Genomic DNA, 17,388 nt, shown 5'->3' on the forward strand with positions numbered 1-17,388 from the left:
CTACACTCTCAGGTATGTATCAAAAGGTGCTGATGGACTAGCCAGGCAATGGTGGTGCCTCTAATCCCAGCGCTTGGAAGGCAGAGGCAGGCAGATCTCTGTACGTTTGAAGCCAACATGGTCTACAGAGTGAGTGCCAGGACAGGCTCCAAAGCTACAGAGAAACCCTGTCTTGGAAAATGAAGGGGAAAAAAAGGTGCTGATGAACATGGAGCATGAATTGTTCTCTGCCTGCAGTGGATGGCTGTGTGGACACTAAGCTCAGGCCAGTACAGGCTTCACTTTTCTCTCTAGTTTCATCAGTCATGGAGGGAACAGGGATTCCTTCTGGACTCTGGAACTAAGAAGACTGTCAAAGAGCTCCATGTTACCTAGAAAGATTTTAATAGGTATCTTAATAAGAAAAATAGCAAAGTATTTGTACTGCATGCCAGATGCCATTTCAAAGTGAAACCCCAAATAAATAAATTAAGAAAAAGAGGAAGAATCAAAGAAAAGGAAACATCTCCTAAGCCATTAGCAGCACCTGAAAGCCTTGGGAAGAAGTTATTCACACTGCAATATAATCTGGCAAAATAATATTTTACAGAGATTTTCTCAATAGTTCACTGAACGCCCAAGTGGAAGCAACATCTTTCTCTTTACCTGAAAAAAATTAGTCAATGTCATGACTACTAAAGCCAAAAGAAAATACAAAATTAATGTTTTCTCTAAAACATGAATGATTTAATTGATTTGGAGGAAATTTGGATTTTGTTTTAGAACAGCATTGGGTCTATGATTATTTTTCCCATACCGCATATGCCTTATTTTTTACTTCTTTGAAGTTTTAAATTAATCTTAAATACTAGTTATGTTTCAGACTTATTTAGCATTCGGACAATTACCAGTGAGTGGAAGTACCTGTGCACAGCCAGCAAGCTACATCCTTTCTCAGTTAGTGCTCATGGACTTCTTTCATGGAGTTCAGTCTGCTTGGCTTACCTTACCTTGGTGTCTGTGTACAGTGCGCACACCACACTAATGTTTAAAACAGGCTTCTCTCACGTAGTGGAATGCTTATGATTTCAAAGAGGAAAAAACCATTTCTAGGATCATGAAACTAAAATCATTCAGTTTAAAATCTGATAGCTTAATTTTCAACCTGTGCACATATCTGTGTGACCTCATTAAAAGAAAAAATGCATTAAGCTACTGCCACAAAAATATAAGAAAGATTCCCAGGGTGTCAGATACATAGATGTGCAGGGATGGCAATTTAGCTAATAGGCACTAGGCAAATTTACACCTGGTAGGTATGATAAACAGCACACAATCAGAGCAATCCAGTTTTCTCTAATCAAGACTCATCTCATCTGGCAACTTAATGATCTTTAGCTACTCTAGAAGATCACCTTATGAACTGTGTGGATCACTACACATACTATTGCATTACTAACTGTTTCTAGCTTTCGAAATCTGTTTACTGCCACAGAACACGAGTTTACATGAGGAAATGAAAAAATACAAAACTTCAAAAACATATTTTTAAGAGAATATAAACTATTTTTTGAGCACCTTCTTGAAAAGCTTAATACAGCTATGCTCAGCTCTTGTGGTGCTCTCAAAAGCAAACAGTCTTTTCACTTCTAAATGGTACAAAGTGCAAAGTATGTATACTCACTGAGTTGGCATTTGCTGGGTTTGGCCAAGGTCTCCCACCACCTGGACCCCTACAAAATGATATGACAGATTAAATTTCAACATGTGCCTAAATGGTTTCCCAGTGAATAAAGAACATGGCACAAAACATTCATGTCTGTAATTCAGTTGCCACACCCAAATCACTTTTTAGTCATTTTAATAGTTTTCCCTTGAATGAAAAAATTATTTCATTAAACAGTTTCATGTATAGTTAAATACTATTTATTTTCTTAGACAAGAAATGGAAGTCACCCATAGCAGTCTATATATGCTCCTAAATGATTTTTACCAGTTTCAGAGTAAAAGGGATCAAATATAGATAAATATAATTCAATACATCAGTATGAGTAACCTGTGTATCATTCAAAATGAATTTATTTATAAAACATCTACACAAATGATTACTGCCAAATTTCAAAAAAGAACTATCTAAACTTGCCTCCTTAAAAATTATATTAAGAATAGATTATATATCAGTGCAGCATCTAGTGCTAATGAAGACTTGGTTACCATGGGAAAGCACAGTCTGCGGTTAGTCTCACTGTCAATATCATTATAATGTAAGGCTGCCACTGAGTTACCAAGTATCAGTACTGCTGCTTACCACAAAAGAATGCAGCCTTTAAATGGGCATGTGAGTTACAGCTCTACAGATATAAACATTCATATTTTCATAGTTTTAGTTGAAGGTTGTAGAGAGAACAAGTCTTGAAATGAAAGGAGATAATCTATACCAACTTCATTCTAGAATTCAGAAGAATGTTTTATATTTCTTACCCTATAAACAAAATTAATGCTCAGTTAATTAAAACCAAAGTCATATACTTGGGCTGTGGTTTTAAGTACATTTGAATAAATACCGTTTTATGAAAATCAGACTATATTCTTTTATTAGTTATTGAAAATTCTGTTCTTATTAAGGCAGTGAAATTTTCCAATTTCAAACAGTCCTTTGACTCTATGAATCTTAAATCTAAAGTAATCAATGTTAAATAAAGACACTGTCCTAGACACCTATTATATTAGCTATGTCTGCCAGGGATCTTTACAGCCACTTTGGTTTAGCTTGGTTGGTACTCCTAGGGCGTAAACAGAGGGAGTGGGCATAAACCCTCCTCGGGCTCTGTTCTAATGCCTTGAGGAGACTTCTCCCCTTGAAGTGATATTGATAAGGACGACAGTGGTAGTGAGAATTTCACAACTGATTACTGACCACTTCTCAAAGACTATTTTACATATGGGATTCACTGTCCTGATGGACATAAAATGACGCAAAACAGGATGCACGCTGATCTAGGAAAGCATCCAAGTAGAAAGATCGGCCAGTCTGTCTGATGCTAAACACAGCGCATTGTCTTCAAGCAGCCTAGAAAATAGTCAGATCACGGGGAAGTTAAATACCATGATGATATATGGTTAATAATCAGAATTCTGAAATGATCCATTAAGAACTATGTGAATTGGGCTCACAGCATGGGTCAGCAGGTAAAGGTATTTGCTGTCCAGCCTCCTAGCCTGAGCTCTGTCCCCAGGAACCAATGGGGAAGGTGAAAACAGCTTCCTCCACCCTCCACACACATGCTATGGCATGTGCATCCTCAAAGCTGTTCTCCACCCTCCACACACATGCTATGGCATGTGCATTCCTGATACAAAGTCACTGCGATTTCTTTTAAAGAACTGTATGAATAAGATATATGAAATAAAACATTTAACTTAAAATTTATCTATTAAATTAGAAGCTAAATTAAAAGTCAGAATTTTTTATTTAAATAACATAAATTCAATGTTAAATTTATTATAAGTAACATCGTTTCTATTGTTTATACTAATCTAATTGCAGAATTCTGTATTTCGTATTAACTTCATTTTAACATTATGGGAAATTACATATAACTCATATAAACACACTAACAAAGTTCCACAAACAGTGCCGAATCCAACGCCTAGTGGTTTTAAAGAACAACTGAGTTCAATAATGTCCACTTCTGCTGACCTGACAATTGCTTCACAAGTATTATTTTGAATAAACATTAGATGAGCCTTGTTTAGAAGCAAAGAAAAGAAACAATGTGAAAGATGTACATGTTTTTGATAAGCATCTACTATGATGGACTGTTGGAATCGTGACGACCAAGGAGATAATTCTCCTGTGGAGCTCACTCATAAATAACCTAGTGCAGCCCTTCAGGAAGCCATGGGACAGCTGCAGCCACTCCTTTCTAGGAATGGCTACCGGCTGCAGGGGCAGTGCTCAGGGCAGGGCCTGAAGCCCCTGGAATCTTGATACTGGTGTTTCCTTTCAAAACCAATCTGTAATACATTTGGAAATGTTTACATTTTGGCTATAGTTTGTAAATTTTACTATCCATCAATTACTATTGGGTATTTACTCGCAATAGAAATGTTGAAAACCTACTCTGAATGTGGAGTTTGTCCTGAGTATCAAGTTCCCGCCACTGTAAGCCTTATCCCCAGGTGACCAATGTTTATTTATGAACTTTTATCAATGAGCTTAGAAAGTTTTTGCTGTGAATGTTTAATTCTGCAATTAAAAGCTATGTGGCTGGTTAGAATAAAGCATTTAATTATTTAATAATTTAATTAATTAATATAGCCAGGGCTGGTTGTTTACACTCCTATTCCATCTTCATGGCACATGAGAAGGAATGACAAGAAATATTCCCCAAGTCTCTGGCAAGCCTGTCCTTGCTCCTAATCCATCTAAAAATGAAACTTGGAACACCATGTCTTATCTTTCAAAATTTCAGTAGCCTAACAGGGTTTTCCTTTTTTTTCTTTTCTTTTAAAATGTCATGAAGAAAGCCACAGGGGCCATTTTAAAAAAACTTTGTAGGGGGAGTCACACATTTGTTTTAAAGATTACAAATAACAACTTTTAATTCAATTTACAAGTGTAACGAGGACATGGTGTATTTACTGTTTCAGTTTACCTTGGATCTGCTAGGGAGAGCAGCAATGCAATGATTTCCCTCTTTGACTAGAACCCGATTAACTAGAACGTTTCCCTGCCATAGAAAAGTATTTTTATGCTTAAATGTATGTTTTTTTTCAATGTCTCTGAGAGAATCCTAATTTACTAAAAATGAAAAGAATTATAGAAGATTTCAAGATAAAAGGGAAAATAACAAAAAATGGGAATAAGCTTGTAAGGCTTTATACTCTTTAAGAACTAACTTCATATCGATTGTAGAATCTTATATAAGAGAAAATATTTCAAACTATCTAATACCTAAGTAGCCTAAATAGCTCCCCCCTCCAAAATCCTACTAAAAATTTTAGCCACATTTTTAGTCTTAACAGTCGAGGGAATTAAGAGTACTCCTATGTGAATGCTTAAGCACATATACCAAAAGGAACTAGGAAATTTTAAGTAATTATTTGAGTCTCTCAAGTCACATGAAAATAAAATTTTACAATGTACCAGCAAAACAAGGTTATCTCAAGTTGGCTGTGTGGCTAATTATTACACAGCATACTCCACCAAATGATATTAGATATGTTCTCACACTTGTGACAACCTGATTGACCATATTGAAAATTTATTAAAATATATTGACTTTTAAAGTGAGAATCTAAATTAAGTTTCATGCATTTTTTTCCAGCCCACTGTTAAGCGCTCCAGCTTTTGACATAAGTAGAAAATATCATGCAATCCTCTGGAGCAGGCGCTAATAAAGGGCGAGTCTGTGAGGAGTTCAAGAGCCAGACTTCATGTCTATCCATTTTTATTTCAAAAGCAAAAAAGATGTTATAGGAAAATTTGACCTACTTTTCTCCCTGTTCTGTTAGTTTTGAGTCTGGCTGGTATCCACTTATTAACCTATTTTCAGTTTTAGTAAAAATTACATCCTATGAAAATGGTTTCAGAAGGTTAAAAACCCTGCACACATCACAAGAGCTCATTTCACAGTGTGTCTGCACGCCACCGGATGACAGCAGAGTTGTTTCATTTAACATGGAAGGAGCTAAAAACAGGCAGATGGCAGGTAAAGTTGAGGAGCCTTACAAGCCTGCATGGAACACGTTAATCATTTCTGATGAGCTTCCTTTAGGCTCCGCCATGTTGGTGCTCTTCTGGTGAATTTGGAAAAGTCATTAGCAAGATCTAGTGTATACAGGCCTTCAAGGGAAGGTTGGAGAATGCAAAATAAATAGAAATTCCTTAGCAAATTGCATTGCAACAGAAAAAAACTACCCTTTTTGGACTGGAAAGGCCATTCCAGTAAAACACATCTTCAGTTTATTCTTCATCCACTTACAGCTTGAGTTTTCAAAGAGAATCAATCCTGTACTATGAGCAGTTCTTGAACACAAAGGATGTCACCACAGAGAACTTTTTTTTGTGTTGAAAGTGGCCCCAATGATGAAAACGCAGACATATTTTTATGAGTATTAACTGTATTGTCAGCTCTCACAAAGAACTTATTAACATGAGTAAGAATTCTCAATTATCAACCTCTGCAAAGTTAGTACATGGTTCTGGTGTCTGCATCTCTTCATAGTGTTATATAGATTCTATATGAATCTATACATAATTATTAAAAAGCAATAGGCTGAAGGTTGTGATTTATGGTACCAAAATGCAAAAAGAATTTGAAAGTTGTATAAAAAGAAAAATATGATAGTCAGTCATGAAAACGAAGCAAAAATTGCACTCCTGTTTAGTTAATTTTCATACAGCAAAGGCGCTGAGGTACTTAAATTGCTTTACAAATTTGTATAATTTCAGAAGACAGTAAACAGAAGACTTCACTAAACAGAGTAATAAGCATTTTGCTTACATGTTCATTGCAGGCATTCCAGGGCCACCTAAAGCATTCAGTGGGGGTCTCATTGCACCTCCATAGTTCTGTAATGATAACCAAGGGTCAGACTACCACAAAACAAAAAAACAAAACCAAAGAGGAGGGGGGAAAGAAAGGAGAGCAGGTTAATGATTTCCCTACATAACTCCTGACTGGATAAGGCCTGTGTAATTCATTCTCTGAAGGGTCCACTCTTGTATTTTTGCTTCTATTTTTAGCACAACTACTTTGGTTCATGCCATTCAAAAATTCTATGAATATGAACAATCACTGGATCATGTTAAACGATCAAGATATGATCAAGATTATAACATTCAGCATATCTTTATTATTATCTAATATCTATTCATTATTTACTTTTTCAAATAAACATAATTTAAGTCCCAAAATTCTGTTTTTAGATAAATTATTAATTCAATAGGTTTGAAATTATTAGATGAGAATAATTACATGAAGTCTGAAAAGAAACTCAACAGGTAAACCCAACCCGAGAATGCTAAATACAAGCTTCTATTCATAGAGAAATATATTCAACATAGACATGTGCTATTACAACACCCAACTATATGAGAACTAAAGCATACTGAAAATACACCTGCATGAATTGTGTGACCCAATAAACCTCAGGCAATACCTAGTATGTGCATTAAAGGAGATGAAAAGCAGTTTAATGTTTTAGTATGCATATCATATTAGCTTACTAGTTGGCAAGAAGGATCGAATATTACTTTCTGATTATCATTTTAATACATTTGACACTGTCAATGATTTTCACATTTGGTTTTTTGATGTCATCTCCCTTCTCTCTTGAGTGTTGTATTCCAGCTACATTGCTGGCTCCTTTGGTTTTGATCACTCTTTAAATGTTACTTTCCCTCATGTTTTAGCTACAGTATTATTTTCAATAAATACACATTCATGGGTAATCTTATGTGCTCCAGTCTGTTCAAACACTGCTTATGCGCCAGGACTTTGCATCTATTTTATCATGTGTCACTACGTTGCTGAATTATGCTGAGCTCCACAGGGGTAGGGGATGCCTGTTGCCACCTCATGCTCAGCACACAGCAACCAGCATCACCTGCGTGAGCCTGAGTTCTTCATGCTCACTCTCCCTCTAGTACTTTGGCATCATCTCCCACATTAAAAGAAGGCCACACTAGGAATTTCTTTTTTTTTCATTTTCTTTCTTTTCTTTTCTTTTCCTTTTTTTGGATTTTTTCAAGACGGGGTTTCTTGGTAGCTTTGGAGCCTGTCCTGGAATTCACTCTGTAGACCAGGCTGGCCTCGAACTCACAGAGTTAGCCTGCCTCTACCTCCTGGGTGCTGGGATTAAAGGCGTGAGCCACCACTGCCCAGCCACGCTAGGAATTTCTACAAGTTCCTGGTGTCATTTCTTTTTAAAAAATAAAATAAAATATATTTCATATTTGGTCAACTGCCAGAGTCTGCTGGTTGCAGCAGTGAAAGCCCCTGCACAGTGTTCTACTTCCTACTATGAAGACTACTGCACCATCTTAATTGCTTTCTGTTTTACTCTTTCTTTTTCTCAATTTATTTGCTATGCTTTCTTGAGCAATTCTTTTTCTAAATTACAGTATTACCCATGCCACTGAAAAGAAATAATGACCCAGATCACCTGTCAAATAGGTCTAAACTCCTGAATACGTGATGTCCCTTTTAACAAGCCAGTTCCAGCCTATGCTTTCTGCCTTTTCCCCAACATTTTCAACTTTTCTTTGTTATATTTCTAGCCTACTGCATTTTCCCAAATGAAAGAAACTATACTTTCATAATCATACTAACTTATCCTATAGAAACTCTTTGGAGGAGATATTAGGAGAACAAGGAACGAATCAATAAGAAAGGTCTGCTAATTCTAGACAGAATGACATACTTGATAAATGAAGTCACCCAGCCAACCAGCTACTCTCAGTGTTGATTTCCTTTCACTTTAAGGAAATACCATTTCCACTCAGGTTTGTGAGCTGTGGGGAACCATTCTAACCACACAGGCAACTAGGTACGAGGGAAGCTGACTGTGTAATATTTGGGCCAAGCATGGCAGTAGTAGTGGTAGTAGAGTCAAAAGTCATGGAGATGAAAAATACACATGGTAAAGTAAGGCTCGGGGATTCTTCATGAGGAATCTCCACCTTATTCGTGAGTTTTAGAAAATCTAATATTCCACTCTGGACACAGAGATGTATTAGCTTGGGTCTCTACTGCCACAGCATTATGACCTATGCAGCATGCTGTCTCTGTGAGACAGGGTCACTATATAGTCTAGGTTGGCGTTGGGCTTGAGAGTCTCCTGCCCCAGCCTTTGGAGTTGAGGGATTACAGGTGTGTACCACAATAGCCATTCTTTTATATGGGCCAACCACTCTCTTAACCTTATTTTCTTTACCTGTACAGCAATAATATTAATTTCCATATTCTTTTCACAGGATAAAATGAAATATAAACTAGCAGAGTGCTTGATGAACTAAAACACGGCACTTGCTACTCAAAAACTGTAGCTGTTAATTCTTTTTTCAGGAATGTTAATAAAACTAAACCCCTGCTTCACCATGCATCCTCAACTCTAAAGCATCACTTCTGTGTTCATGTGCTGACTCGCTGTGTAATTACACAGGGTCCATATTTTGTTTTCTAGGCTTTTAGTAGTAGATAATGGCCTTTCTAAACTCAGCTGCATTTCCTGTTCAACAGTATGCACCTTGAAGACAGAAATCCTATTTTATTAATCGTTTTATACTAATGGTCAAGTAGGATGTCTGGTATACTGTAGACCTTCAATAAAAGATGAGCTAATTAAACTGAATTGTCATCGAAAGTGAAGGATTATCCAATATAATACATGATTTACAGATATAAAATATTTTCATTTTGTGAATAATATTCCAAACCACAAAGAATTCAGGAAGAAAAGAGTAGCAAAAGGCTTTCCATGTGAGCAACAAAGGCAGATGGGATGAGCTCATATCGAATCTTGGAATCTTAGAGCTGGGGCCACTGTTCTATTCCATCCATGCGAATCTCTCTTCCAATGCAATGTGCCTCACCAAATGGTGCTCAGACTCTGTCTACTAGGAAACTTTAATATGTCTTTCCTTTATTGGAAGTCTAATTATTAGAAAGCTTTATCCTATAGTAAGCCGAATTCTACAATTCAGGATGCATTTAGATATATGGGATGAGTTTACTCTCTCTATGCAAGCTATACATTCTCAATTAACACTTTCATTCACCCCAACTATCTGATTTTTAAGTGTATGTAGCTTATTTACCCTTCTGGATTCTAGAGGAAATTGAAATAGCTGTGCAATTTAAGAGACTATTTCCATGAGTCCCATGGAACTCGCTGTTTGAAGAACACAGGCTAGCTAAGGGACGCTCACAGAAACAAAGAGAAAACATTTCAAATACCATATCAGAAGAAAGAAATTTCCCTGATGAAACATATCATTTTCCTTTTCCACTGAAAGGATATTGATACCAATTTAAAATCATTTTTGATTGCTGTCCTTAAATGGAAATATATTATAAATATGTCTTGACTTGGAGTAAGTTTATGTCACCCATAAAATACACATTAACGCCATGGTCATTCTGCTCTGTGCACACTTGCTTAACTAACAATACTCAAGAACCGTTATGCTAAGTATAGTTCTTTGTTTCAAATTGAATTTGCTGTCAGAAATGACTATCTCACTTTATTACACATAGTTTATTTAAGGTCAAAAACCACAGATGTAGTATTCATGGAATGAGGGAAACAGGTCGGTGGCACAGACCTTTAATCCTAACACTCTGGGGATTCAGAGGCAGGAGGATTTCTGTGAGGTCAAGGTTAGTATGATCTACAGAATGATTTCCAAGCCAATCAGGGCTACATAGTGAGACCTGTCTCAAGCAAAATGAACATGTATGTATATTCTGTCTGTGCATAAAGCTACAAACATCATTCCAGAGCCTGTTCATATAATACAGGTACAAAGAGACAGGGCAGTTTACCCTTGGGTGGCAGCTACATGGTAAAATGTCTGTTGTAGGAATTGTTTTTCATTATCTTTTAGGAAATGAAGTTTATATTTTTTGATACACACATTCCACTTGAAAGTGATATGTTGTGACTGTCACAATGGGATTCCTATCATTCCAATTTTACTTCAACTTTCTCTCCTATCCCATCCATGAGCTTGACTTTTGCTTTTGTTTAAATGGTTGGTATTTACAATTATTTTTTATTAATCCCTTTTGTATGGTTTAACTTTTGGGGTTATTGTTGGTGTTTTGGTTTCTGAGGTAAATTTATATGAAGGTATTTATTTCCTTCATGCTAATAGAAATAGATATGAAAGATACTAATAGAAAAAAAATAAACTACTTTATGGCTTGCATAGGAAGTATTCACACTGACGTAATGAACTGTGACTAGAAGTCATCAGAAGAAATTACTAGCCAGAAGTAAGTTTTTGTTATCCTTTGCAATTTTTATAATATAAAATATACAGCTATTTATAACATAAAGCATACAACCTACTGTGTTTTTAATTTCAGAATTTTAAACTGAGATCTATGTGTCCAATGTCATCAGCCTGTGGTCGGTCAATACTCCAGTGCATATGCTAACACCCAGCAAACAAACCCCTTTTATCAGGAGGTAGCAGCCCAGTGTCTCCCTGTCTGCTTACCTGTGGTCCTAAGGGCACCATTCCTCTTGGAGGAGTCATTCTCTGCATTGGTCCACCCATATTTGGATGTCCTAAAGGAAGTATGAAGAGGTTAGCAATGGAACAGCTATGAGCACTAAACTAGAGACCAGTTTCCTCCTTGCTGGGTTGAACCATGCCACACCTGAGCACTGCCACCACCATTTCCAGCTCCGCTATCCACACTCTCTTCCTTCTCTGTGTTACTGCTCTCACAGTCTTTGCTCCTCTTCCCTTAGGACAGTATTTCCTGGAATATAGCCTTTGCTTCTCATGGTCCCTAAATATCGCCAAGGTTCCTGGGACTGTTAAACTACTGAAGTCACATGTTACTTTGTGTTCTTCCCATCTATCATCCCTAAGTCCTCTATATGAAAAATGTGGAGGAACTGAAAGTGTATAATCACTTAACTTCCCACGTGTTAGAAATCATACACAAGACTTTAGACATTTTAATATTCTGTCTTTTATGTCAGCATCTCTAACCTGCTATTGTGTGTAATTAAGAACTAACTAGAAATATAAGCCATTTAGTCATGTTGCTGTATAAAAACACATCCGGTAAAAATCTGGAATATTTATATCAATGAAGTTCTTCTGGAAGAACTTCCTCGCTGGTTCAAAACATCAGTTTCACCTCCACTTTAATTACCTTGTTGTCGTGTTGGGTCCATTCCACTGGGGAGTAATGGCTGACTTCCTGGGACACCTCCAAGTGCCTAGCAATTCAGTAAAACAAAAACAAAAAACAATATTGTAAATACTTATGGAACACATGCTTTAGACATTTCTCTAATGCATTTGAATCTCTCTCAAGATTTTTCAATTTCTCATTCATTTTATAAGTTTCATCCTTGTACACAATTAATGGCATCTTCAAAATATAATTAAATATGGATATTGAAATACCTTTCTATAAAGATCTTAGTTAACTTTAACTGGAAAAATCTTATCAAACTAACATTCAAATATTTTTAAAAAGATATTTAACACTATGCACCCAGATTTGGCAAGTCTCTTTGTTATCGGGATATGTAGCAGAGAGCTCCAGTTTCTCTTCTTTTTTTTTAAATTCTAGGATTTTTGTTGTTGTTGTTGCTGTTGTTTGCAAGTATACCCAATATACACTTACCTTGCAAAGATATTTCCAACCCATTTAAAAATTATTTCTTATATTTTTAAGAATATAATTATATAATTTCATCCTTCTCTTTCCTCCCTCCCAACTCTCTTATATACTCTTGATCTCTTTCAAATTCATGCTCTCTATTTTCAATAATTGTTACATACATATATTATATATTGTTTATTTATTCCTAAATTAATTATGTATTCCTAAATACATAAATGTAACATGCTCAGTCTGTACAGTGTTATCTCGGTTTGTTACTTTCATGTATGATTTCAGAGCTGACCATCTGGTATTAGATAACCAATTGGTGTGCTCTTCTTCTCCTCTCAAGAAACCTTCTAAGGTCACTGCTGACATCTTTGAGATCTGTTTTGGGATCACTTCTTTACAGAATTCTTGGGACAAACCTTACAATTGCATAACTTCATGAACATATGAAGCATCACCATATAGCCCAACCCAGAGTCCTCATCCCCTTCCTTCCTCTCTGCCCCACCATCTCCCTTCCCCTCTGCTGTACTATCCCCTCCCCTCCCCCATCATAAATCATCTATGGGATCTCTTGAGAGCAAGCTGCAGATGGAGTGCCTCGTTATCCTAACATTTTAAGTCAAGAAACATCCTGATACAGCAGTACCACCAGTCACAGAGCTAATGTAAGTCCTGTCATTTCTCTTATTTCTTTCTGGTGCCAGGACATCGTGGAGCATGTGTTATCTTGAGCTGCCACGACTCTTTCTGCTTTTCTAAGCAGAAACAACTCCCATTTTTTCCTACCCACACCAACTCTTCTCTATTACCCCTCAATGGCTGTAAGGAGAATAAGCCATACATTTTACAGGGTGACTCTAATATTCTTTTCATGACCTGGACTCAGGTCAAATTTTCTGAACAGGAAAGAATACAACAGAGAGGCTATGATGCTCTTCTCTGTGCACACATCTGAGGGTTCAGGGTGTCTACTCACCCACTACTGGTGAACTTGAGCTTTATCATCTGATTGCAATGGGATCTGTAAGATGTCTACATCATAAGGGTATCACCACAGCCCCATAACTGTTTCCATTATCAGAGCTATTCTGATGTCATCAACAACCCATTCCTTACATTCTCCTTTGTAAGCTACGCCACTAATCCCTTCCACTGAGATGCTTGTCATATGGAGATACTCCATGCCATCACTGCCTCTATGTTTCCTGGCTGACATTTAGTGTATGAAAGCTTTACTTACTATTCATGGGTCCTACTTTATTCAAAGAGTAATAATCCATCAATTATCTATCCCTTTTGAATGTGTGTGTGTGTGTGTGTGTGTGTGTGTATGGTTGTGTGTGGTATGCATGTGTGGTTGTGAGTGTGCAGTTGGAGGTTGATACCAGGTCTTCACTTGCTCTCCATCTGACTTGTCGAGACAAGGACCTTTGCTAGAGTTCCCCAGTTATGTGGAACTGGCTGGCCATGAGCTCCAGAGATCACCTGGCTCTCCCTCCCAGCATTAGGATTACAGTGTGAGCTGCTCTGTCTGAAACTTATGTGGATGTTGGATCTGAGTTCAGCTTTGGAGTATTTTTTCCTTTATGGCTAAGACTCTCTGGGTGCACACATTATTTTTTTTTTTTTTTTTTTTGCCTAGCTCTTGAAGCAGCCCCTTCTTCAAAGGATCTTGATTCTTTTGATAGGCATAGCATTTATGCATCATGATCTGGGCAGCTGGTCTTGTTTCTTGGGTGCAATGCCTTTAGACACTTGTGGTAAACAATAAGCTTGAAAACATCTATACAGATATGTGAACAATAAATGCATACTCTGTACATACGTACAGCAAATTCACAGCTTATTATCCATTCAATACTATAGTTCAAACCTGACATGCTAGGATTTTTTTTTGCCTCCTATGTAGACTTGTCAGTATTTTATCCAACAGTAGGAAGTATGCCCTTTATTATCTTCAATGTATTTTCTTATGTAAGTAATCAATGTATTTATTTGCCCAATATAACTCATCTTCCAACCACACTTCAGCATTACAATGTGGCTCTAGTATAGCCTCAGGGCATCCTTGTATAGATGGAAGATACTAACAGCAACATCAAGAAAATATATATAATACAAAAATACTTCTGAGACTAAACAATACACTTTTGAATGAACAGTGGATCATTAAAAAGATTTGAGAGGAAATTAAAAATTCTTATAATCAAATGACAGTACAATATATCATTCTTTCATACACAGTGAAGACAGTCCTAGGAGAAAAGTTTATAGATGTAGAGGCTCATATTAGAAAACTAGAGACATTTCAAATAAACAATCTAATGATGTACTCAAAATTCTAGGAAAATAAGAAATAAATCTCAAACCCAGCAGATGGCAAGAAACAATTAAAAAAATAAGACAAAATTAATGAAATAGAAACTAAAAGAACACATAAAATCAGAGTCAGTTCTTTGAAAAAGTTAATATTACTGACAAACCCTTAGCTAAAGTGACAAAAAGAAAGAGGACAAAGATCCGCATTAAGATTATTTATAACAAGCCTACAACCAATATTATACCACAGTGAAAAATTACTGATACACACACACACACACACACACACACACACACATATATGTATGTATTTACATGCCCCTGAAAACAGGGGTGAGACAAAGATGCCCCCTTTGACCCTCTTATTCAATACAGTGTTTCATGTGTTAGCTTGGGATTAGAAAAGAAAAAGAAAGACACACAAGGAACAAAAATAAGAAAGGAATATGTTAAACTAGTCCTCTCTATACATGAAAGACCCTACAGAACCAACTAGAAAGCTTTCAGGTACAAGAAACATTTTAAATAAAGTTTTAGGACACAAAATGAATTAGTCTTCGCATGTATGAACAATGAACTTTCAGAAAAAGAAATTAAAAATATCTTATTCATAATCGCTCCCAAAAAGTAGCTAATATAAACCTAAGCAAGGATGTATAAGACCTCTACACTGAAAACTTCAAAGTAAGGGGGTTCGAATTGGAAAGGGAGAAGTGAAACTTTCATTATTTGCAGATGATATGATTGTGTACATCAGTGACCCCCAAAAACTCTTCCAAAGAACTCCTACAGCTGATAAACACCTTCAGTGATGTGGCAGGATACAAGATCAACTCAAAAAAATCAGTAGCCCTTCTATATACAAAGGATAGGGAAGCATAGAGGGAAATCAGAGAAACTTCACCTTTCACTATAGCCACAAATAGCATAAAGTATCTTGGGGTTACACTAACCAAGGAAGTGAAAAATCTATTCAACAAGAACTTTAAGGCTTTGAAGAAAGAAATTGAAGAGGACACCAGAAAATGGAAGAATCTCCCATGCTCTTGGATTGGGAGGATCAACATAGTAAAAATGGCAATTCCACCAAAAGCAATCTATAGATTCAATGCAATCCCCATCAAAATACCAACAAAATTCTTCACAGACCTTGAGAGAACAATAATCAACTTTATATGGAAAAACAAAAAACCCAGGATAGCCAAAACAATCCTATACAATAAAGGAACCTCTAGAGGCATTGCCATCCCTGACTTCAAACTCTATTACAGAGCTACAGTATTGAAAACAGCTTGGTATTGGCATAAAAACAGAGATGTTGACCAATGGAATCAAATCGAAGACCCAGATATTAACCCACAAACCTATGAACACCTAATTTTCAACAAAGGAGCTAAAAGTATACAATGAAAGTAAGAAAGCATCTTCAACAAATGGTGCTGGCATAACTGGGTGTCAACCTGTAGAAGAATGAAAATAGATCCGTATCTATCACCATGCACAAAACTCAAGTCCAAATGAATTAAAGATCTCAATATAAATCCAACCACACTGAACCTGACAGAAGAGAAAGTGGGAAGTAGACTGCAACACATGAGCACAGGAGACCACTTCCTACGTAAAACCCCAGTAGCACAGACAAGAGCAACAGTGAATATATGTGACCTCCTGAAACCGAGAAGCTTCTGTAAAGCAAAGGACACTGTCATTAAGACAAAAAGGCATCCTACTGAATGGGAGAAGATCTTCACCAACTCCGCATCAGACAAAGGTCTGATCTCCAAAATACATAAAGAACTCAAGAAACTGAACATGAAAATTCTAATTAACCCAATTAAAAAATGGGGTACTGAACTGAAAAGAGAATTCTCAGCTGACAAAGTTCAAATGGCCAAAAGACACTTAAGGTTATGTCCAACCTCTTTAGCCATCAGGGAAATGCAAATCAAAATAACTTTGAGATACCATCTTACACCTGTCAGAATGGCTAAAATCAAAAACACCAATGATAGCCTTTGCTGGAGAGGATGTGGAGTAAGGGGTACACTCATTCATTGCTGGTGGGAATGCAAACTTGTGCAACCACTTTGGAAATCAGTGTGGCAGTTTCTCAGGAAATTGGGAATCAATCTACCTCAGGATCCAGCAATACCACTCTTGGGAATATACCCAAGAGATGCCCAATCATACTACAAAAGCATTTGTTCAACTATGTTCATAGCAGCATTATTTGTAATCACCAGATCATGGAAACAACCTAGATGCCCCTCAATGAAAGAATGGATAAAAAAAAGTGTGGAATATATACACACTGGAGTACTACTCAGCGGTAAAAAATAAGGACATTTTGAATTTTGCATGCAAATGGATAGAAATAGAAAACACTATCCTGAGTGAGATAACCCAGACCCACAAAGAGGAATATGGTAAATACTCACTCATTATTAGACTCTAGCCATAAACAAAGGACATTAAGCCTAGAGAAGCCAAATAAGAAGGTAAACCCAAAGAAAAACATATAGATCCTCTTGGTAATTGGAAGCAAACAAGATTGCTGGGCAAAAGTTGGGAACGTGGGGGTAGGGGTGAGGGTGGGCTTGGGAGAAGTGGAGATGGGGGAAGGGTGGATATAGGAGCAGGGAAGAAGATATCTACATTAAGGGAGTCATTTTAGGGTTGCCAAGAGACTTGGCTCTAGAGGGGATCCCAGGTATCC

The 17,388-nt window shown here is 36.8% G+C and overlaps 1 protein-coding gene across 4 annotated transcripts in view; it reads right to left on the reverse strand.

Annotated features, from left to right (window-relative positions):
• Ssbp2 (single stranded DNA binding protein 2) overlaps nucleotides 1-17,388 on the reverse strand; it is a 251,742-nt gene that overhangs the window by 32,732 nt on the left and 201,622 nt on the right. For 2 of the 4 annotated variants that reach the window (XM_038322334.2, XM_038322332.2), the window contains 4 exons: nucleotides 11,883-11,949; nucleotides 11,213-11,283; nucleotides 6,489-6,556; nucleotides 1,664-1,712 (listed from right to left, as the gene is read on the reverse strand). In XM_038322334.2, coding sequence (XP_038178262.1) covers nucleotides 1,664-1,712; nucleotides 6,489-6,556; nucleotides 11,213-11,283; nucleotides 11,883-11,949 — 255 coding nt within the window. Of the gene's footprint in view, nucleotides 1-1,663; nucleotides 1,713-6,488; nucleotides 6,581-11,212; nucleotides 11,284-11,882; nucleotides 11,950-17,388 lie in introns of all 4 variants that reach the window. The other 2 variants (XM_038322333.1, XM_038322331.1) reach the window with 1 other exon arrangement.

The sequence above is a fragment of the Arvicola amphibius genome, chromosome 3 (genome assembly GCF_903992535.2).
Source record: "Arvicola amphibius chromosome 3, mArvAmp1.2, whole genome shotgun sequence".
Taxonomy (NCBI): domain Eukaryota; kingdom Metazoa; phylum Chordata; class Mammalia; order Rodentia; family Cricetidae; genus Arvicola; species Arvicola amphibius.